The following is a 23686-nucleotide window of genomic DNA, read 5'->3' as shown; positions in this document are numbered from 1 at the left end:
GAAAAGTGGCTTCAGCGTTAAGGGGTTAAAGCCTCCAGTGGCATTAAAGGGAACCTGTCACCAGGTGACCCATTTTTAGCACTCCCCCCAGTCCCCACAGAGCATAGTACATACACTGCCAAAGTGTTTTTGTATAAAAAAATTGGTTTTACAAAAAAAAAAAAGATATGTTATATTGTGCCTTTAATTAGCATCTGCTGTGTGACTAGGCAGTTGCCCAATGGGAGGGGCTGGAAAGGAGCAGTTTTCCCCCACCTTTGGGAAACATGTGACCTTTTCAAATATATGAATAACTCCCCTCACTCTGGATTGGCTGCAGAGGAGCAGGGGGCGTCGCTAAGCCAAGTGATGGATGTTTTCATATATTTGAGGTCACATGGAGTAGCTGTTCCCCAAGGGTGAGGGGGGGGGGAATGCTCCTTTCCAGACCCTCCCATTTGGCAACTGCCTAGTCACACAGCACATGCTAATGAAAGGTACAATATAACATATCTTTCTTTTTGTAAAATAAATTTTTAATACAAAAACACTTTGGCAGTGTATGTACTATGCTCTGTGGGGACTGGGGTAGTGCTCAAAATGGGTCTCCTGGTGACAGGTTCCCTTTAAGATGTCAGCAGCACATGACCATCAACATTTTGGGTTCCATGGCTGCGACAGATCGAAGTCTATGCGAGACTCCCTGGTCATACGACATGATCTATTACACTGTTATACATCACTGTTATGATCACTGTAAGGATCAATGGAGCTCCCTCGGGTTTAAATACCCTGTGGGATCTAAAAATACAGTATTAACAAAAAGTTATAGGTAAATAATCTTTTTGCAAACAACTCATAATTCAAATCACCACACTGTGCCTATAACTGTAAAAATACAGTAGTTAAAAAAAAAAAAAAAAAAAAATCATAAACATTTTAGGTATTACTGCGTTCCAAAATGCCCAATCAAAAAAAAACAAAAAAAAAACATTACTGGTGGGGAACCCTGTAACGTAAAAATAGCAACTAAATGTCAGGGTCGACACTTGTTTTAACCTGTTTTGTGAAATAGCGAAAAACAGGTCCATCCTACAGAGCTCCGTACAACGAATAATAACACATTTTTAGGTGACAGAATAAGACGACACAGCATAAAAAGTTTATATACAAAAGATTTTTAAAAATCTATTAAAACCTAATAAAATGTACAAAAAGTAGTCTATGTGGTATGATCTAAATAAAAAAAATATTTACATTTATTACCTGCTTTGTGAGTGCAAGGGAGGACACACTTTTATCCCATAGCATCATGCTACCTCCTCAACATTTTTGCTCATAGTAAAACCAACACCTATACACACAGCCTTTTTGCAGCCTTTAAAAGGCTCATGTTTCTCTGTTTTCAGCAGTTGAAATTTTCAATTCAGCCCCCTCTTTCCCAGAGCAATGTCAATATATTCAGGACGGTTTGCCTAGATTGGGCTGGTATCCATCAGCATACCTTTTATTTACCATAAAGGAGAGAACAGTCCCCTTTGCTTTTCCACACAATGTGCTACTATAAAAACAAGGTATTCTATATGCATTAGATATCTTGCTGTACTTTGTGGTTAATTAACTTGCATAGCAATAGTTTACTCACCCATTTCTTGTTGTTTTGTACTCCACTTTTAATATAGGCTTGCATGGTTCTGGTTTCTTTCCATCCTTTATCTGCTTACCTAGGACACAAACATGACATGGACATTTATCGGATATGACAGTACATTGCGTTTGCTGTTGTATGTCAACTGACTGTACATTCTAATCCTCACAGTTCAAGACAACGGTGAAACCCAAATCTCAGAAACAGAACTACTATAAATAGTCTAAAAGGTGTCAAGTATATGTTAAAGTCACAGGTATTTAATGCAACAACCACAGAAACCTGTACCCCTTCCAAGGAAAAATAACTGTGGGATGTTTAATTGACTAAGCTTAGAGGGCACCCTTTTAGTAAGCAACAACACAATGCAATATTTATTTATTGAAATGGGTTAGGAGACCATCTCTCCACACCTTTTAATAGGTGGCACTGCACTAATTACATAATGGTTGGAATTTCCCACTATTCAACAGCAATAAATATTTCTACCATCCGATGCTCCAGCCCAGGAGTTTCCATCTGGCAAGGGAATTTTTAATTAGAAACCCTAACGTTTTGTGGTCCAGTACTTGCCCTTTCATCAGGTGTGACGCAGGATCAAAACCCAATGTGCATTCTTCTTCAAATAAACATACCTGTGATGTAAGGCCTTTGGTCTTTTCAGGTCTGTTGGTCAACCTTACCTGGAAATAATCTCCTGCTAATGCTATTCCTTTACCAATAGACGATTGAGGCCTGCAGCTCTGTTTTTTTAAAGTTTTGATAGGCTCTCTTTCATTGAATATAAATTAAGAGGTAACAGGCGGTCCCCTACTTAAGAACACCGAGTTACAGACTACCCCTAGTTAAAGACAGACCCCTCTGCCCACTGTGACCTCTGGTGATGCTCTATGGATGCTTTACTTTAGTCCCAGGCAGCTATAATCAGCTGTAAAATGTCTGTAATGAAGTTTTATTGATAATCCTTGGTCTCAATTGCAGCAGAAAATTTTGAAACTACAATTGTCACAGGGGCAAAAAAAAACAAATTTGTCTGGATCTACAATTATAAAATATACAGTTTCGACTTGCATACAAATTCAACTTAAGAACAAACATATGGAACCTATCTTGTAAGTAACCCAGGGACTGCCTGGTATTTTGTTGACCACTTATCTGTCTTTATGTGATGCTAAAGACACTGACTTGAATTGCTTTTCCTCTGCAGTTTTTGTCCTCTCCCCATCATGGTGGGTTAATAACCACTTTGTGACCAGCTCATAGATATAATTAGCATAAAGAAACTACCCCAACAATGATTATTAGGCCCTTACTGTCAGAAGGGTGACTGCACATATGATAACAGAAAGCTGAAAATATTGATACTAAATGGCTGTAAAGGATGGGGACAAGAGTAAAGACTTCCAACTATGCCTGATATTGAGGCTTGACACCAATTTATCCTTTAACATTATTTGACGTAATACTACTGCATCCATGTGGTTCAAGACTTACAACTGCTTCTCAAAAAATAAGAATGTAGACAAAAAAAAAAAAAAGATTTTTTTTTCTTTAATTCAATTCAAAAAGTGAAACTCGTATTATATATAAAGTCATTACAAACAGAGAGCACTAATTTGTGTTTATTTATGTTAACCCCTTAACGCTGAAGCCACTTTTCACCTTCCTGACACGGCCCATTTTTTCAAATCTGCCCTGTGTGACTATAAATGGTTATAAAACTTTGAAACGCTTTAACATAGCCAAGTGATTTTAAAATTGTTTTCTCGTGACGCTTTGTACTTCATGTTAGTTGAAAAATTTTGGTGGTATGTTTTGCATTTATTTATGAGAAAATCAGATATTTGGTGAAAATTTGGAAAAATTCTCAATTTTCAAACTTCAAAATGTTCTACTTTTTCCACACATAGTCATAACAGCAAAAAAGCTTAATAATTAACATTAACCGAATGTCTAATTTATGTGGACATGGTTTTTTATGCATAGTCTTATTTTTGTAGGATGTTATGGGCCTTTGAACGTTAGGTGTGATTTTTCACATTTTCATAAAAACCGCAAAATCCTGCTATTGAGGGACCTGCTCAGGTTTCAAATCACTTTGAGAGGCCTAAATAAAAGTAAAACCCCTTAAATTACCCCATTATAGAAACTACACCCCTTTTATGAAGTTTATTAACCCTTTAATTGTTTTACAGGGGTTAAAACAAAATCTGATACAATTTTGAAAGTACATTTTTTTTGGCTAAATTAATGTGTTTTTCAAACAATGTACAAATTCTCAGGGGATAAAATACCAAAACGCTCCACAAAATTTGATACCCAATCTCTTCCGTGTATAATAATACCCCATATGTGGTGGTAACCTGCTGTATGGGCACACGCCAGGGCATCGAAGGGAAGCTGCGCCATTCAGAGAAGATTATGCATTGTCACTTTTTATTGGCTATACAATCTTTATTTTTTTGGCAATTTGGACATATAAGGGCTTATTTTTTGCGACATGAGATGCACTTTACAAATACTTCCTTTTAGTGCGTCAGTAGCTTATTGATGAGATTTTATTAACTCTTGAATGTATGGGTGAAAAGAAAATTGTCAATTTTGGTTTCCTTTCTTTTTGTATTCTTTGGGGGTCGTACACCGTACACTAAAAATACAATATTATCTTTATTCTATAGGTCACTACGATTACGGTGATACCTCATTTATATAGTTTTTCATTTATTTTTACAATTTTACTGTAAAAAAAGGAATATAGAGGAAATCTCATTTGTTTTTGCATCGCCATCTTTTCGGGGACATAACTTTAATATTTTTTTGTTGACAGAGCTACTTTAGGGCTTATTTATTTTGGTGCACATAACTTTTTTTGATCACTTTTTAGAACATTTTTGTGAAGAGATTTTATGAAAATTTTACATTTTTGGTGAGTTTTTCAGGTTTTTTTTTTCACGGAGTTCACCGAGCGGGCCCAATAATGTTTCTGAGTTATTGTACGGATTGTTACGGACGCGACAATACCAAATATGTGGGGTTTTTGGCGATTTTGTGTTTTTTTCACTTTATTGCATGAATATAGGGAATGTTTGTGTATAGGGGACTTTAACTTTATTTAATTAATTCTTTTTATTAAAAAATGCTTTTATTAAATGTTTTTAACTGTGTTTTTTCACTTTTACAGGTTAGCTTGAACAAGTGATCCACTGATCACTTGTTCAAGCTATTCTTCACCTTACACAGTGTAATACAGATGTATTACACTGTGTAATGTAACACACTGAGCATGCTGCCAGAAGCTTGACGTAATAGTACTGCATTTTGCGGGAACGCACCTCCCGCCATGCAGTACTATTACGTCAAATGTCGGGAAGGGGTTAATGTTGATGATTATGGCTTACAGTTAACCTCTAAGGGACTCTGCCTATTTTGGCCTCTAGGACGCGGCCCCATTTTTCAAATCTGCACTTTAAGTGCTTATAGCTTTCAAACGATATAAGATATCCAGGGGATTTTGAGATCGTTTTCTCGTGACACAATGTACTTCAAATTAGTTTAAAAATTTGGATGATATCTTTTGTATTAAGTTATGAAAAAAACTAAATTTGGCAAAAATTTTGAAAAATTCTTTATTTTCAACATTCTAAATTTGATGCAGATAGTCAAAGCACCAAAATAAATTCATAACTTACATTTACTAAATGTCTGCTTTATGTTGGATGGTTTTTTAAGATTCCACATATTTTACTAGAATGTTATGAGGCTCAGAATTTAGATGCCATTTTTCAAATTTCTGGGAAAATCACCAAAACTAATATTTAGATGGACCTGCTCAACTTTTAATTGACTGTGAGAGGCCTAAATGATAGCTAGAATTGTCAATGACCTCATTATGGAAACTACACCCCTCAATGTATGAAAAAGCACTTTTAAGAAGTTTGTTAACCCTTTAGGTGTTTTATAGGGGTTTAAAACAAAATGGCGGTGTGGTCTAAAAATTGTAATATACTTATAATATTATAAGTATAATATAATATATTATATGTAAATTGATACCCAATTTCTCCCGAGTACACTGATACCCCATATGTGGTGGTAACCTGCTGTATGGGAGCACAGACGAGCACAGAAGGGAAGGAGGTGCCATCCAGAGCAGGTTTGCTATGTCACATTGTATAGGGTATAATTATTATTATTTTATTTATTGTGGACCTTATTGTGGGCTTATTTTTTACCACATAAGATGCAATTTTCTGGTACATAATTTTTGGGCATTATAGCTAATTGGTGAGATTTTAATAACTCTTTGTTGGTGGAGGAAATGAAAATCATCAAATTTTAGGAACATTTTTTTGTCCGTTTACCATACCGTAAAAATAGTATACTATGGGAATCCACGATTACGAAAAGACCTCATTTATATAGGTTTTTGAAAAAAAATTTCCCATTTTTACTGAATAAAAAGTAATTTGGCAAAAATGTTAATTTTAGCATCACCGACTTTCACATGCATAACTTGCGTATTTTTTCGGCTTACACTTTCACTTTGTTGGTCCAATAACGATTCTGTTTTAATATGCAGATTGTCACGGACGTAGCCATACCAAATATGTGTGGGTTCTGTGTATTTTATTCAATTTTACTGAATAAAAACTAATTTGGGGGGGGGGCGTGGTCTGACTTCCGGAATGAGCGGACGCATCTGAGAGGAGCTCCGCTACCGAGAGAGCTTTATCTATATAATCCTGCTGTAATATAGACTGCAAACATACCTTACTCTCGGGTCAGACGCTCCTCTGGTCGCGGGTCGAGAGCCATGAGCAAAGCCCGAAACTCCGCCGCAGCTGAGAAGCTTAAGGGGTTTGCAAGATCAGGGCCCCATAATGGCGCCGCGGCACCACCATGTGCGCAGCTAGATCAAACAACTTCAGAGTCTGATGAGGCAGCCGTTCAGGATGACGTGCCAGAACCTACACTTAAAGAAGTTTCTGCTCAACTTCTAGCTGCAATACAACACTCCACGGTATCGTTGACTACCAAAATTGAAGAGATACGAGTGGATGTTGGTCTCCTCAGACAAGACATGCAAAAGCTAAGAGACCGGGTTAAAGACACAGAAGAGCGCATATCACAAATAGAGGACGACAACGTTCCAGTGCAAGCCCAGCTTGTATCGCTAGAGAAAGCGGCTGAAATGTGGGCCCAGAAGTCGGACGACCTGGAAAATCGCCTGCGGCGAAATAACATCAGAATACTGGGCTTACCAGAGAGATCGGAGGGAGCGGACCCCATCACTTTTATGGAGAAATGGATTAAAGAGGTACTGCCGCAGTTATCTGTCTCATCGCTATACGCTGTAGAACGGGCGCATCGAGTCCCCGCCAGGCCTCCCCCACCTGGAGCCCCTCCGCGCCCTATGCTGGTCCGCATACTGTGCAGTAAGGACAGAGACGCCATCTTGGGAGCTGCCAGGCGTGCAGGTACCATTTCATATCAGTGCAGCAATGTGGCTATGTACCCTGACTTTTCTGCAGCCCTTCAAAAGTCGCGAGCCACGTTTCTGGGAGTGAAGAAAAGACTCCGTGAGTTACAAATCCCTTATTCTATGGCTTTCCCAGCTCGCCTACGTGTAGTGCATGAAGACCGTGTCATGTTTTTCAACTCGCCTAAGGAGGCAGACGACTGGCTGAACACCAGGAGACGTCCCCCAAGACCCTGAGACCGTCATTCTCTCTTACCTGTCACAAGCTTGTATGAAGCTACAAAGCATACTAGAGACCCTGCTTGCTAAGTATACTCCTTGTTTGTCCGTTATGTTATGTTTCTTTTCCCACCAAAATGGCGTGGTTTGATCCTAGGTGGACAGTATAATGCGGCCAAAAGGTCCACACTTAAATCTAAAGTGATATACCTATGTCTATGCTTCGCTTATATAAGTGTCGCCCACACGAGTGTGAAATGTGTATTATCGATACCCATGTTTGGTACCCTCCGACCCCGGAGAGAAATTGATATTTTGGTATTTAAAAATGTTTTATGGTCTATGCTATATAACTATTACAAGATGAAGCTCTGCCCGGAAGTGTTAGCTTGCGCTATTGGATTCCATCTTAAGCGTAGGCTACCCCGTACTACTTCTGAGTAGTTGATCTGTGGTTTAGATCAACTGCTTCTGGTTGCTCTGATAGAGCGTTACAGCGTTGCTCCTGTTGAGCAAGTTATAAGTAAGAGTATTAGATTGGGATTTCAGCTATTGTATAAACGGTTATCATAAAGGTTTTGGTAATATGACTCTTAAATTAATGTCGTGGAACGTGAGAGGACTAGGAGACAATCGCAAGCGGAACATTGTGATGTCATATATTCAGAGCCACTTACCTTCCATCATATGTCTCCAAGAGACCCATCTAACCCAGGATAATGTTAGATTGCTCCAGAAACCCTGGGTACAATGGGCTCAACATTCAACACATACGTCCCATTCTAGAGGAGTCTCGATTTTAGTTCACCGATCAGTCAGATGGGAACCAGGTCTAGTGAAAAGAGACCCCGAAGGCAGATATTTATTTCTTCAAGCTTGGGTTAACTTCCGTCAATTTGTCATCCTTGGTATATACAATCCTCCTTCCTCCCCTCTGACGGTGCTGCATGAAGCAGCCTGCTTTGCATCTCAGTTCCCACACGCTACTTTGATTTGCATGGGCGATTTCAACGCTATGCTTGATGTCTCCCTAGACAAGCATAGGAATGACCCCATACAGGAACCTTTGGACGCTCAGACCCCCTTGGCTCGATTGCTAATGGAGCTTGGGTGGACTGACCTTTGGAGGTTACAACACCCACAGATTAGAGAATTTACGTGTCATACCCCTGGTAGAAATACTCTTTCAAGAATTGACTATGTATGCGGGAATGGTAATGCGGTAGCACTGCTACATAAAATCATCCACCTGCCGAGAGGAGTTTCCGACCATACCCCTATTCTGACAGTCCTTAAATTCCCGACTACACATACATATACCAATCCACGCAAAATCCATCCATTCTGGTTTTCTCTTCTGCCTGCCACTGATAGAACCCCTGCACTAATTGAGGAATACCTGGCTAGTAATGTAGATTCAAATACACACTCTGCATATTGGGATGCGCTGAAAATATATATAAGAGGTTGTTTGCAATCCGCCATTACTTATATAAAGAGGGATGCGCGTAGAGAGGAGGAAGAATTAGGTGCCCTGTGCTCTCGTTTAGAGCACATATACACTAGAGATCCCACTGACTCTAACAAAGAAAGATGGCTCACCACTGGCAGACAATATCTACAATGCCTATATGAAAAGGATAAAAGGAGAACTTTTTTCGCACACCAGAAATATTTTGAATTAGGAAATCAGTCTAGTAGTCTGCTAGCTCAACTAATACACCAGAACACAGCTTCTCCCACGGTCCTACAACTAGCTTCTCCATCTGGAGATGCTATTACCTCTAATGATGAGATTCTAGCGGCTTTCGCAGAATTCTATAGCACATTGTACTCCAAACAGACGAACTCCTCTCTGTCTGAGATTGACGCCTACCTAGACAATATTGACTGTCCGAGTCTCAGCCAGGAACAAAGGGATTTGCTTGACGCCCCTTTCACAATTGAAGAACTACAAGAAGCCTTAAAATTAATGGCTAGAGGTAAGGCTTCAGGACCTGACGGTCTCCCGTTAGAGATGTGGACCCAATATCAAGAGTTACTGCTACCCCCCATGCTACAGATGCTCCAATCCTCATTTGAGAACGAAACCCTTCCTGAGTCTTTCTAGAAGGCTAATATAGTAGTTATTCTTAAGCCGGATAAGAATCCGAAGGAATGTGGGTCTTATAGGCCCATTTCTTTGCTGAATAATGACTATAAAATCCTAACTAAGATATTGGCCTGTAGATTAAACAAAGTCATTACTGCCCTAATACATACAGACCAGGCAGGTTTTATGCCGGGCAGGTCAACATCAGACAATCTACGAAGGTCACAGATAATTCTTCAAGTAGGCGCAGAGCAGAAGGGAGACTGGGCCCTGGCCTCACTAGATGCGGCCAAGGCCTTCGACTCGGTCGAATGGAATTATCTGCAGGCAGTACTTCGGAAATTCAAGTTTGGCCCAGTGTTTAGGAAATGGGTTTCCATTCTCTATCGGAAACCGCAAGCCTCAGTCTCCGTAAATGGCCTGTTATCTACACCATTTTCCCTTGAACGAGGAACTAGGCAGGGGTGCCCCCTCTCCCCGCTCCTTTTTGCTCTAGCTATGGAGCCGCTAGCCAATAAAATCCGTCTAGATACAATATACACTGGGATACCGCATGGGGAGGGTCAGGATCGTCTTGCACTATATGCCGACGATCTTCTTCTCTTCATGACACAGCCTGACAGTTCCCTCTCCAGAGCCATAGACCTCATAAATGAATTTGGGACCTTCTCCGGCCTCCAGATCAACTGGAGCAAATCGTGCTTAATGTACCTATCCCCAGACAGGAATAATAACTCCTCGGGAATGGTGTCAGACCTCATAATCGTGGACAAATTTAAATATCTCGGCATTATACTACCCAAGCATCCAAAGATATCCCTAGATGCCAATGTTTTTCCTCTACTGGGCTATTTTAGAGATAAATTTAAAACCTGGACATCCCTCCCTTTGTCAGTGGCAGGCAGAATAAATCTCGTCAAAATGGTTGTGCTACCAAAGTGTCTTTATGTACTTGAACACATTTTCTACCCTATACCTAAACACTTTTTTAAAACTTTAGATTCTATGATAATTACCTTTATCTGGGGCTCCTCTAGATCAAAGCTGCAGCTAGCGAAACTACAAAGACCCAAGGATCAAGCAGGGATGGCTCTCCCCAATATCTTTTTATACTATCTTGCAGGTCAACTTAGATTTTTGGGACCATGGCTATCTCATACTCCGCTTTCATACCCAGAGAAAAAGCTGGCAGATTGTTTAAACCTACTAAGCCTGTGGGCACTTCTAATAGAGGGAAATATTGGTAAGAAACTCTTACCTATACACAAAGTGGCCAGAATGGTGTGGAAGGAAGCCACCCTGATTTGCCCCTGTACTAGTACCCCATCGGAAACTCCTCTCTGGCATAATGATGGCTTGCCACAGTTACAACAACTTCCTGACAAAGACTGGTGGAACTCCATGGGAGTCTCTACTTTAGGTACACTCTATGAGAATAATGTTTTCATCTCTTTTGACCAACTAAGAGATAAATTTCAGTTACAGAGAACACATTTCTATAAATATCTGCAGCTGAGACACGCAGTACAGACACAATTCCCTAGTCCCCTCGTTACTATTTCCTCATATCCACTTATTGGAATTGTAAGATCTCAAGGCCCAGGAGGCATAATCTCTTCCATATACTCACACCTTATTGATAGCAAAACCACTAAGATGCAACTTCCAGTGATCCAGAAATGGAAGGGTCTCATCCCAAAATTAAATGACGAGTTACTTAAAGAGGTTTTGGAATCCCATCTATATGTTTCTCCAGCTGTTAATAATAAACTTACCCAATTGTATATAATACACCAGAGCTATCTAACTCCCCTAAGATTGTTTAAAATGGGGAGACTTGCATCTCCTCAGTGCTTGAGATGCTCGCACACCCCCGCTGATTTTTGGCATATGTATTGGGCTTGCCCATGTATAGAAACTTTTTGGACCTCGGTGATGAGTGTAGTATCCAAAGTTGCGAACAAACCCATTTCAAAAACCCCACTGATATGTCTTTTTGGTGTATTAGACGATGAACGCTGGACACATCATGAGAAAGTCTTTTTACGAGAATCACTATTCTTAGCTAGGAAAGCTATTGCCCTAAGATGGATGGGTGACTCTGATCCCTCTCTCACACAATGGCTACAGCTAGTAAACCAGATAGTTCCATATGCGAAGGTGATATACAAAAAGAGAGGTTGCATAGCGAAATTTGATAAGGTGTGGCGGAATTGGTGTGCCTCCCCACTCACATCACTTAATCCTGAAGATATTTTGTCTAGGGGGAATAGAACTTGAACCACAATACCAAACCTGTTTGATAAAACCCTAGTCATGATAATCCCAACTAATAGCACGTTACAATCCAAGTGGGTAAATACCCACCTGGTAAAGTTAAAATAATTATAGCGTTATAAGAATTGTATGATCTTTTATTATCATATAGATTCGATCTATGTACAGGATGCTTATTTTATTTTATATGATGTGTAATATCCTCTCTCGCTTGCACGCGAGATCAGTGAATTTTATTTTGTTTTATGTATATCTTTCAATAAAACAGTTTAAAAAAAAAAAAACTAATTTGGAAAAAATGTTGTTCATTTTATATTGGGCAGCACAGTGGCTTAGTAGTTAGCACTACAGCCTTGTAGCACTGGGGACCTGGGTTCAAGTACCAGGGTCAACATTTGCAAAGAGTTTGTATGTTCTCTCCAAGTTTGTGTGGGTTTCCTCCGGGTCCTCCGGTTTCCTCCCACACTCTAAAACATACTGGTAGGATGATTAGATTATGAGCCCCATTGGGGACAGGAACTGATTTGGAAGCTCTGTGCAGCGCTGCGTAATCTGTGTGCGCTAGGTAAATAAAGGAATTATTATTATTATTTAATAATATTTTAGCATCTCCATCTTTTCACATGCATAACTTTTTATTTTTTGGCTGACAGATTTGTTTAGGGGCTTATTTTTTGCGAGAATAGTTGTTCTTTTTAGTGGTCTCATTTTAGAGTGTGTAACATTTTTTAGAGCATTTTTTAAAGGTATTACCATATATATACTCGAGTATAAGCCTAGTTTTTCAGCACAAAAAAATGTGCTGAAAACCCAAACTCGGCTTATACTCGAGTAAAAAAAAATATAGGTTTTACCAGGTTTTTTTGTGGTAAAATTAGGGGTCTCGGCTTATACTCGAGTATATACGGTAATTAAAACCTCTTTTTTCAGAACTTTTTTTGTGGATTTTTTCCCCGACATTTACCGTGCAGGTCCAGTAATGATTCTGTCTTATTATACAGATTGTTACGGACGCGGCAATATCAAATATGTGGCTTTTTTTGTGTGTTTGTGTTTTTTATACTTTATTAAGTGTTTTTAGGGGCTTATATTTTTATGTATTTATTTTTAATTTATTCTAATGTGTTAACTTTAGTGTTTTTTATTTATACATACTTGAACTTGAACCAGCGATGCTCTGATTGCTGATTCAAGTCCAATACACTGCTCTACAACACGTTTTCATTGTAGAGCAGTGTCAACTGTCTGAGCATGCAGACGCATGCGCAGACAGTTTACAGTCAGATCCGGAAGGGGTCTGACTGCCAAGGAGATTGGGCAGCTGCCCAGAAGAGGATCGGATCCCCCGTTAAGCGGCACAGGGGATCCGATCTATAGCGGGAACACCCTTACACGCTGCGATCATGCTTGACCGCAGCCTGTAAGGGGTTAACACCTGTGATCGGAGCCGGCTCCGATTACGGGTGTTAGCGTGGTGTCAGCTGTGATAGACAAGTGACAGCCGCTGCTTCTGGTGCCAGCTAGGTCCCGGTGCGCTAAGTATCTAGCAACAGGGACTTACTATAACGTCCAGGTGCGCTTAGGGGTTAAGAAAAGCCCAAAAGTCATTTTCTCAGAAAATTTGATTATTATAGAAGACCAAAATGCAAGTTTATCTAAACTCAGAAATATTGGCCATATGAAAAGTATGTACAGTAAATGAACTCAATACTTGGTTGGGGCTCCTTTTGCATAAATGAGGTGGTGTAGCATTGAGGCAATCAGCTGATGACACTGCAGAGGTGTCCCAGGTTCCTTGTCTGCATTTTTGGTTCTGGCGTCTCTCATCTTCCGCTTGACAATACTACATAGAATCTCTTTTGGGTTAAGGTCAGAAGAGTTTGCTGCCTAATTAAACCAGTGTGGACAGGCAGGGCCGGCTCCAGGTTTAAGGAGGCCCCTGATCGACAAAGCCTGCAGCTAAGTTTGTCCGCTTCTGTCATGCCAACAGTCTGAGTTGTTTTTTCCATTATAAAATAAGGAAGCTGCCCTACATACAGCACATACCTATTACACACGCATATAATATGTACTCACATACATACATTACATACAGCATATACCTTTTACACATGTATATAATATATACTCACATATCTGAAGCATATACCTATTACATATGTATATAATATATACTCACATAAATGCAGCACATACCTATTACACATGTATATAATATATACTCACATAAATGCAGCACATACCTATTACATACCTATCCCCTGTTTTATGGGGATAAAACATTTATTTAATTCTTAAAGGTTGGACTTGATGGACTTGCGTCTTTTTCCAGCCTTATATACTATGATACACACCCATATAATATATACTCACATAGATGCAGCATATACCTATTAAACATGTATATAATATATACTCACATAGATGGAGCACATACCTTTTACACATACATATAATTTAGACACACGTACATAGTACAGGCAACAAACAGGTACAGGTTACAGATAATTAAAATCACACACACTTATCCCCTTCACACAAACACATTGGGAAAAATTTGGTTGTGTAAACTTCCCAACTGGTCAAGAGTGGCTTGACACATGGAATGCAGAAGGAGCTGCAAGAAAGAATTAGCTTGCAGAAGTGCATGTACCCTCTCCATTTGTAGCTGAACTTGGGAAAGGGTCTAACTTGCTAATTAGTGGGGGTCTCAGTGCTGGGGATAAGATAGGATCAATCAGACGACCAAGGGTTAAAGTACCCAAGGGAGTCTGAAAAATAGTAAAACTAAAAAAAATTAAAAAAAATTATAATTCAAAAAACCCAAAATTCGAATCACCCCCTTGACCTAGAACGGATATACATGTAAACAGTAAAAATCAAACAAATTAGGTATCGCCACATCCGAAAATGCGGCAAAAGTTTTTTTTACGCGTTTTACCCCGTAACGTAAAATTGGGCCAAGTAAAAAATGGCAAATTCTATAAATAGTGATCAAAAGGTCGTACAGTCCCAAAAATGGCAGCATTGAAAACGTCATCAAAAGTCGCAAAAAATAACACCACCCACAGTTCCGTACACCATAGTATGAAAAGGTATTAGCGCCAGAAGATGGCAAAATCTAAAAAAAATTTGGTATCCCAGTAATCGTACTGGCCCAAAGAAAAAAGTAGATGTGTCATTTCGGTGCGTACAGTGAAATCAGTAAAATCCAAGCCCACAAGAAAATGGTACGCTTGCCAGTACACAGCATGAAATACTAAATTTTGAAGTGAAATTTGTTACGCAGAAAACAAGCCATCACACAGCTCTGTACATGGAAAAATAAAAAAGCTAAAGATTTTTGAAGGTGGGGGGTGAAAAATGAAACCACAAAAACAAAAAAGGGCTGCGGCGGTAAGGGGTTGCGTTAACAACAGTGAATTAGAGAATGTGTTATTTTGTTATCCTGAGTATATTTAAAAAACTTGTCTTTGTCAGAATAACCCTTTAAATAGCTGAACCTAACATTATTTAACGTTCTTGCATAGTCCTTAACATAGACCTTAAGTATTGGCAATATTCTTGTTAACTCACAATTTTAGTTCTACATTTAGGAAATTATTATTTAAGATAATTCTGGTGCCTTTAGAGCAGTGGTGGCGAACCTATGGCACGGGTGCCAGAGGTGGCACTCAGAGCTCTCTCTGTGGGCACCCTGATCATCACCTAGCACAAAGGTCACCATTCAAGACTCAAGACCTCCTCCTGCAGTCATAGGCAGCCCACGACTTTAGCGCTATTTTAAATTGACTTGAAGTGCAGGAGGAGCAAAGAGGCATGGCCACTTCTCTAGGCCTTTGATTCATCCTGTTAAGGGGACCATATAGGGAAGCTACAATAATAATCAGAATTTCTTCTTTTCTACTGTACTGGTGTCCTCAGAATGCCAATACATTTGAAACTTGCGAGTTACTTTAGTTACCATCATTTTCACTTTTTAAATTCATTTTCACTTTTTAAATTTGTATTGAATTTTTAAAGAAAACAAAAACAAAGGGAAGGGAAGGGGAGGGAAAATACAAGATAAAGGAATCTTGGATACAAAATTGTACCAAATATCGGAGGGTTTACAAATAAGAGTGCCACCAAATTCCAAGATACTCAACAACAGAAATACAGTAAGTCTTTATGCAGTAGTAATGTAATTATCCAGAATATTATTAATATCCTGACATTCTTAATCAATTACCCGAGGTGACTCTGAATTAAATGGGGAATAAGGAGACAAGCGTGGAGGGTCAGAAAGAGTAGAAAGGTAGAAAGAAATAAAAAGGGGGGGGGGAGAGGGTTGAAGAAGGAATAAAAGAAGGAACCGTGCCTCCCCTCTACCCGGCGCTCAGAGCTCCGTAGGTTCACCCGCCTGCGGCCGAACTGGAACTGCAGTAGTCAATTCTAAATAACGAGGAGATGTCACAAAGGTCGTCCAATGGAACCACCTCTTTTGAGAGGCCCTCCATCCGCCGCAGCTCCCCGACACGACTCAACCACTGGTGCAAGGAGGGAGGATCAGTAGAAAGCCAGCAAGCTGGGATGCAAGCCTTTGCTGCGTTAAGAAGATAGCACAGCAGGGACTTTCTGTACGTGGCAAGGGGAATCTCATGGTGGTGGAGCAAAACCCAAGCGGGGTCATCCCGCAACTCTCTGCCTGTCAACTTGCAAGTCACCTCCAGCACTGCCGTCTAGTAAGAGGCAAGAGAGGAGCAGCTCCAGAAAACATGTAGGAGTGTGCCCTTCTCTTTACCGCAGCGCCAACAGTTTGGGGAGGCCTCGGGGAACATTTTACGTGAGGTACCCTGTACCATCTGGTCAGTAACTTATAGTTTGTCTTCTGATAGGCCATGCTTATCGAAGATTTTTGTGCTAGCTCATATATCTTTCCCTTTGCTCAGCAGAGAGATTCAATTTCAGACCTTAATTTTCACTTTGAGAAAAATATGTGGCTTTTGCAGGTAGTTTCCGCACTCAGACCCTAAAAGGTTCGCCGTCAATGCTCTAGAGTATATTATGACGTAGAATATTTCTTTAATTGTTATTTATTCTCTCACTGATAGATAAGGAAGAGTCATAAAATAAGGAAAGTCATGAAAGGAATACCATATAAATATAAGCAGACAAGACTTCATTGGCACATGGGGGAATTTATTATTGCTTTTATACCAGTTTTACAGTGTTGTTTTTTTACCTCTTTACAACCATTATTACTTGTCTGCGTGACTAAATAACATCATCTACCATTTAGAAAATATGTTGTCATTTGACAATAAGCTGCACCCTCTATGAGACAGGACCTGATAATAAGGTTTTAACATGACATGCCTGTTGTTGCCATGGGGATCCGTAATTTCCAACAATCTAATTGGACCCATAAACACGCACTTAGCTGCTGCATATGCATGGCTAGAATCTGATTCCAATAGTAATATTTCATCTCCTTTAAAACAAATACAAGTCTACTTGTTTACAATGAGCGTCAATTCTAATAAAAAAACAAAATAGTAAAGACATACCTATAATATGCAATAGTGATTTGGTTCAATGGTTCTGCCTACAACAGATGTCTTTTCCAATACTAACATAAGGACATCATAAATCTGGCAGGAGATGTACCACATTTTCCATAGTGCTGCACGCTGTGTGATACATTTGACACATTAGACACTTTATGCCACTGGTTGGTTGGCCTACTTTATTTAACATAAGCTGTAAAGCACTAACAGTATATTGTGAAGCACCTCCGAGATCAGGGTTCTGTCATGGCCCAGTGAGGAGGCATCATCCAGAAAATTAAAGAGGTATTACCACAAAGACAAGATTCTAAAATATAACAATATAACAAATTCTCTAATTGTCTATTTCATAATTTCACAGATATAATTCAAATCTGTCTCCATTAGTCCTGGTGTTTACAATAAATATTCTGACTATGGTCAGATTCTAATCATGAATAGCTTCTCTTGTCTGCACACTGCAGTGCCTCTCCCCCTGCATTATAAGACCAGCTAATACACAGGCACCTCCGGACAGCAAGCACCAGTGTGCATAGACTTAAGCTACAGACAGAGAAGGTCTTTATAGCGGAACCAACTGTATGTTTTATTGATTCGGTGAGTTAGAGCAGAGAATATCATTGGCCCAGATTTACTAAAGGCTGTGCGCCAGTTTTCTGACTCTGCACATTCTTTTATGCGCAAACTGCTTGCACATGTATTTAAGTGTGTCCACACCACATATGTGCCACACACAACCCTTTTGTTTATCGGCTGCACTATACCTGACGCAACACAAATTTCTGCACTGACAGGTGTGTTCTGGTGTTCATTCGGACCGCGCACCACATTTAACAGAAGTTTGTTGCACGCCCCATGTTAAATGTGCACAAAAAAAAGTTTGTGCACTCAGTCAAACAATGCAAAGAGTGTCCGATTCATGAAGAACGGGCGCCAGTGCAGTTTGCACAGTTTTTAGTAAAAGTGGGCCATTGTGTTTTACATCTGCTGTCTGCTAATCTTACGGGAACTACCTGTCTGTGGCGCTTCCCGCTGGCGGTGAAGATGAATAGAGATGAGGGGTGGTGCATATATTAGGTTCCGACAGAGCCTCTGACTCATTTACATAAAGTTTATAAGCCAATATTTCTGCATACAACACAGCCCGGAGCATGCCAGCAGCGGTTCCCCGTCACCCCTAAGGTAACAAGCAAATGTTTTGGGACTGTCTACCACCCTTAAATGTGGTGGTAGATGTTTATGTATGCCGACAGGTTCCGTATTTGTCAACAAGTCCCACATTTGTCAGGATAGTCAAAAAAGTTGAGACAATTCTGATCAATGTAGCTTGTCCCAGCATGAAAAAAGTGCATTGTATAGAAAACCCCACACAATCCTAATTATAGACATTACTTTTATTTATTGCTCTTTTGTGGAAAGGACATTATCCTGCTGCTATTATGTAAAGTATTTCATTAAACTTTAATGTGCTGCTGCTATCCTTGTTAACAGCAACAGCTGTACCTTTTCACGATCTTCATCATACCCATTTCTTTCTTTTCAACTCCTGGACAACATGCTCTCTGTGGCTTGGCACTTCCTGCTGCATCATAGCAGAGGAAGGCTGCTAGTCCTTTAATAAATTATATCCTGCTAATCTGAACGCATCAGCTTTTCCAGCTGACCTTGCACACATAAGGCAAATACAGAACTACTGTGCTTGTAATTTGTCAGGGATGCACAAACATATCTTAAAAGACATGGCAACACACATTTGAATAGTATTGAGCCTTTAAAAAAAGAGGGGTTGGCCACTTTCAGAAAATAATTTCTGTATCAATTCACTCTGCTTGCTGTACTTCTATACAGCTTCTCCCTTTACTTCCACTGGATAGAATATGTCCATGGTGATGTGATGGACATGCAGGTGCACTAGCAGTTAGAATCACACATATCCTATTATTCTCAGTGATAATACCAGCTTGTGCACCTGCATGTCCATCACATCACCATGGACGGATAATGAAAGTAAACTTAGAAGCCACAGCAAGCAGAGATCTGGAAAACAGTGAGGAATTGATACAGAAAGTATATTGGAAAATTGTAAAACTTACACAAACAATACCAATTATTTGCTGAAAGTGGGCAACCCCTTCAACCCCTTATCACCGACACTAGTTTTCAGCTTAATGACCAGACTCGATTTTTCTAATCTGCCATGTGTCACGATAATTGGTTATAACTTCGGAATGCTTTAACATATCCAGATGATTTTGAGACTGTTTTCTCGTGACACATTGTACCACGTTGGTTGTAAAGTTTAAGTGATAATTTTTTCACTTCATCTGAAAAAAAGTGAAAATTTGGCAAAAGTTTGTAAAAATCTTCATTTTCCAAGTTTGAAGTGTTCTGCTTACCAGACAAGAAGTAAAACTACCCAAAAAGCTTGATAACTAACATTTACGGAATGTCTGCTTTATGTTGAGATGATATTTTGTTCATCCTCTCATTTTTCTAGGATGGTATGAGGCGCAGAACTTTAGGTGCCATTATTCTCATTTTCATGAAAATTGTCAAAAGTCACATTTTGAGGGACGACTCAGCTTTCAAGTGACTTTGAAAGGCCTTAATTATAGTAAAACCCCATAAAAACTTCACTCCTCAACATATGTAAAACATCTTCTATTAAGTATATTAACCCTTTAAGTGTTTCACATAGGTTAAAACAATATGGACCTGCGATTTAGAAACTTTTTAATTTTTTAGAAAAAAAAATCATTGAGGCCAAAACTGACAGTTTCATAATAAATTAAATGATGAAACGCTCTGCAAAGTTTGATGCCCAATTTCTTCCAAGTGTACTGATACCCCATATGTGGTGGTAACCGGGTATAGGATCAAAGCAGCGCCATTCACAGCAGATTTGTATTGTCACATTGTACAAGCTATACATTTTTCAGTAATGCGAAAATATGAGGGCTTATTATTTACAGAATGAGATACAATGTGTAGATAATTCATTGTGGAGGTCTATAGCTTATTCAAGAGATTTTATTAACTATTTTAAGGGGGACACAAAGAAAATCATCAATTTTTATTTTGGATTTTTAGCATTCCCCCCCCCCCCCCGCTCGCCGTAACGTTCACTACGATTGCGGTGATACCTCATTTATATACTTTTTCTTATCTTTGCTCAATTTTACAGAGCAAAACCAATATTGGAGAAAATCAACAACTTTTAAGGGCCATAACTTAAGGGCTTATTTTTTGCGAAAAGAGTTGTTCTTTTCAGTTGTATCATATTATGGAATGTAGCTTTTTTTGACCACTTTTTAGAACATTTTTTGTGACGGTGTTTGATGAAAAACTGTATATTACGGGAAGTTTTTTTGTGTTTTTTTTTCCGTTGTTCACCGAGCAGGTTCAATGTTGATTTAGATTGATTGTACAGATTAATACGGATGCGGTTATACCAAATTATGTACACTTTTTAGTGTTTTATATACTTTATTTGCAATATATGTGTAACTGGGGAGATTATGGAACTTTTATTCGATTTATTTAATTATTATAAAATGATTTAATTTTCTTTTTCTTTTTTTTTACCTTTTTTTTACATTTTCCACCCTTTGGCTTGAACAAGCGTTCATCCGATTGCTTGTTCAAGCCTTTACACTGCAATACACTTGTTTTGCAGTGTACAGCGTAAGTAGCTGAGCATGCTACGCATGTGTGAAGGAGAGCCAGCAGCTTTGGGGACACATTTACACAGCATGTAAGGGGTTAAACAACCGGGACCAGAGTTTTTCCGATCCCGGGTGTTAGTGCCGGGTCTGGGCTGTGATATCACAGCCCGAGAGCGGCACCAGACTGACCCGATGTCCCTAAATCTTCTTCTGACGCGCCACCATAGAAAGGTGTCGCTTCAAAAGAAGTACCCTTAATGACCCGGGTCAGCTAACATGTTTTTTTAATTTCAGATAAATAACAATGGGAGTTTGGATTTATGACTTCTGCATAGTTCTTAAGCCTCAAGTCCACAAGGGTGTGACTTTAGAAAACCAATTTTTGGCATGGTGTAGCTTGAAAATTAAAGACCTGATATTATCTTTTATAAATTAATACCTTCACAATGACAGACTCAAGTCTTGTCCAGGTAAAATTCTATTGCTATTAAAGGGGTATTCCCATCTGGCCATTTACATTTAATTAAATTCATTTGCCTTATGTAAACATTTCTTCAATTGGATGTAAATAAAAAAAATGTTCCTGTGTGAAGATAATTTCTCATAAATGTAGTCATGTTGTCCCTTAGAAACCAGATAGCTTCCACGGATACGACCACCTCACACTCTTGCGCTATTAAGTCCTGCCGGACCACCTGGATTCAGCAATCATTACCACAGGACGGCTGTACGACATGTAGTAACTCCCGGACATTTTATATACAATAACCTTTTGTTTTTTTGTGCAATCACTTCAGCAGAGATGGCCGTATCCGAGGAAGCCATCTCGTTTTTAAGGGAAAACATGGCTACATTTATGAGAAATTATCTTCACACAGGAACATTTTTTTTTAATAACATCCAGTTGAAGAAATGTTTACATATGGCAGATTAATGAAACTGAATGTGAGTGCCCAGACGAGAATACCCCTTTAAGCATCCATTACACAGGCTAATTATTTAGAACTCATTCCCGATTATTGCCCTGTGTAAGTAAACTTTAAATAGGCTGATCAAGTGAGTAATAATATATGCAATTAGCAAATGCTGTTACTAAACACCTTAAGTATATGACCTAAAATGTCTTTCAGGACAAAGTACTTTTTCACTTTTATTACACTTTTTTGGTAGGTATGAAGCATTAAAATTACAGTTTGTAACTAGTTTTTTAGTTTTATTTTTTATATCCTTTATAGTATGAAAAAAAAAAAAGTTTTTCCAAGGTAGGGAGGTGCAGAAATAGTCAATTTGTGTATTTTTTTTTAATTTACACTATTTTTTAACCTTTACATAGGTACTCAGGAGGAAAATAATCTTTGGGTTGTTTTTAATTTTGTATTTAAAAAAAAAACAACAACACATTTAACTTTTTTTTTTTCTTTTACTGTCCCACTAGGAGAATAGGGAATACGTTTAAGGCTACATTCACACCCCCTCCACCTCCTCTCCCCGCCACCGCCGGGCACACGTCTGTGTTAATGTAGCCCATCTTTTATACAAAACATATTGTATCTTTCAGTGTTTAAATGATGTTTGCCTACGAGACCCAGTCTTGGATTGGGCCTTATAGGCCTCCGTACTTGGCAGTCACAGAGGTCTTTTGCAGACCCCCGGCTGCCGTAGCAACCCCTCGAAAGTGAAGATGTGCGATTCCCAAAAACAAATGAGTTCAGACTTAAAACGGCTGTGATTTTATATACACTCACCGGCCACTTTATTAGGTACACCTGTCCAACTGCTCGTTAACACTTAATTTCTAATCAGCCAAGCAGGTTCAACTGAGGCTGAGGAAACTGAGGAAACTGAGGCTACAATTTGCACAATCTCATCAAAATTGGACAGTAGAAGATTGGAAAAACGTTGCCTGGTCTGATGAGTCTCGATTTCTGCTGCGACAGTCGGATGGTAGGGTCAGAATTTGGCGTCAATAACATGAAAGCATGGATCCATCCTGCCTTGTATCAACGGTTCAGGCTGGTGGTGGTGGTGTCATGGTGTGGGGAATATTTTCTTGGCACTCTTTGGGCCCCTTGGTACCAATTGAGCATCGTTGCAACGCCACAGCCTACCTGAGTATTGTTGCTGACCATGCCCATCCCTTTATGAGCACAATGTACCCAACATCTGATGGCTACTTTCAGCAGGATAGTGCGCCATGTTATAAAACTGGAATCATCTCAGACTGGTTTCTTGAACATGACAATGAGTTCACTGTACTCAAATGGCCTCCACAGTCACCAGATCTCAATCCAATAGAGCATCTTTGGGATGTGGTGGAACGGGAGATATTCGCATCATGGATGTGCAGCCGACAAATCTGCGGCAACTGTGTGATGCCATCATGTCAATATGGATGTCAATATGAGGAATGCTTCCAGCACCTTGTTGAATCTATGCCACGAAGAATTGAGGCAGTTCTGAAGGCAAAAGGGGGTCCAACCCGTTACTATCATGGTGTACCTAATAAAGTGGCCGGTGAGTGTATGATATATATAAATTTTATTTTTACCTGTGTGAAGATAATGACCCAAAATATGTGGTCATGTTGACCCTTTGAAACTAACTGTTCTTGGATATGCCTACCTCCACACTGACAAAGGTGGCTACACATGCACTATTAAGTCCTGCCTGATCACGTTACACATTACCACAGGATGGCTGTGGGACATGCAGTAACTCCTGCCCAGTACTTAAAAACAAAAGAGGTTATCATACAAAAAGGGGAACAAATAAATACAA

At 39.4% G+C, this 23686-nt stretch overlaps 1 protein-coding gene across 4 annotated transcripts in view; it reads right to left on the bottom strand.

Annotated features, from left to right (window-relative positions):
- STXBP5 (syntaxin binding protein 5) overlaps positions 1-23686 on the bottom strand; it is a 468111-nt gene that overhangs the window by 202220 nt on the left and 242205 nt on the right. For all 4 annotated transcript variants that reach the window (XM_072140931.1, XM_072140932.1, XM_072140933.1 and 1 more), the window contains one exon: positions 1625-1703. In XM_072140931.1, coding sequence (XP_071997032.1) covers positions 1625-1703 — 79 coding nt within the window. The remainder of the gene's footprint in view (positions 1-1624; positions 1704-23686) is intronic.

Source organism: Engystomops pustulosus, chromosome 3 (assembly GCF_040894005.1).
Source record: "Engystomops pustulosus chromosome 3, aEngPut4.maternal, whole genome shotgun sequence".
NCBI classification, from domain to species: Eukaryota; Metazoa; Chordata; class Amphibia; order Anura; family Leptodactylidae; genus Engystomops; species Engystomops pustulosus.
The sequence above is the reverse complement of the archived record's forward strand: the minus strand, read 5'-3'. Positions and strand labels throughout refer to the sequence as shown.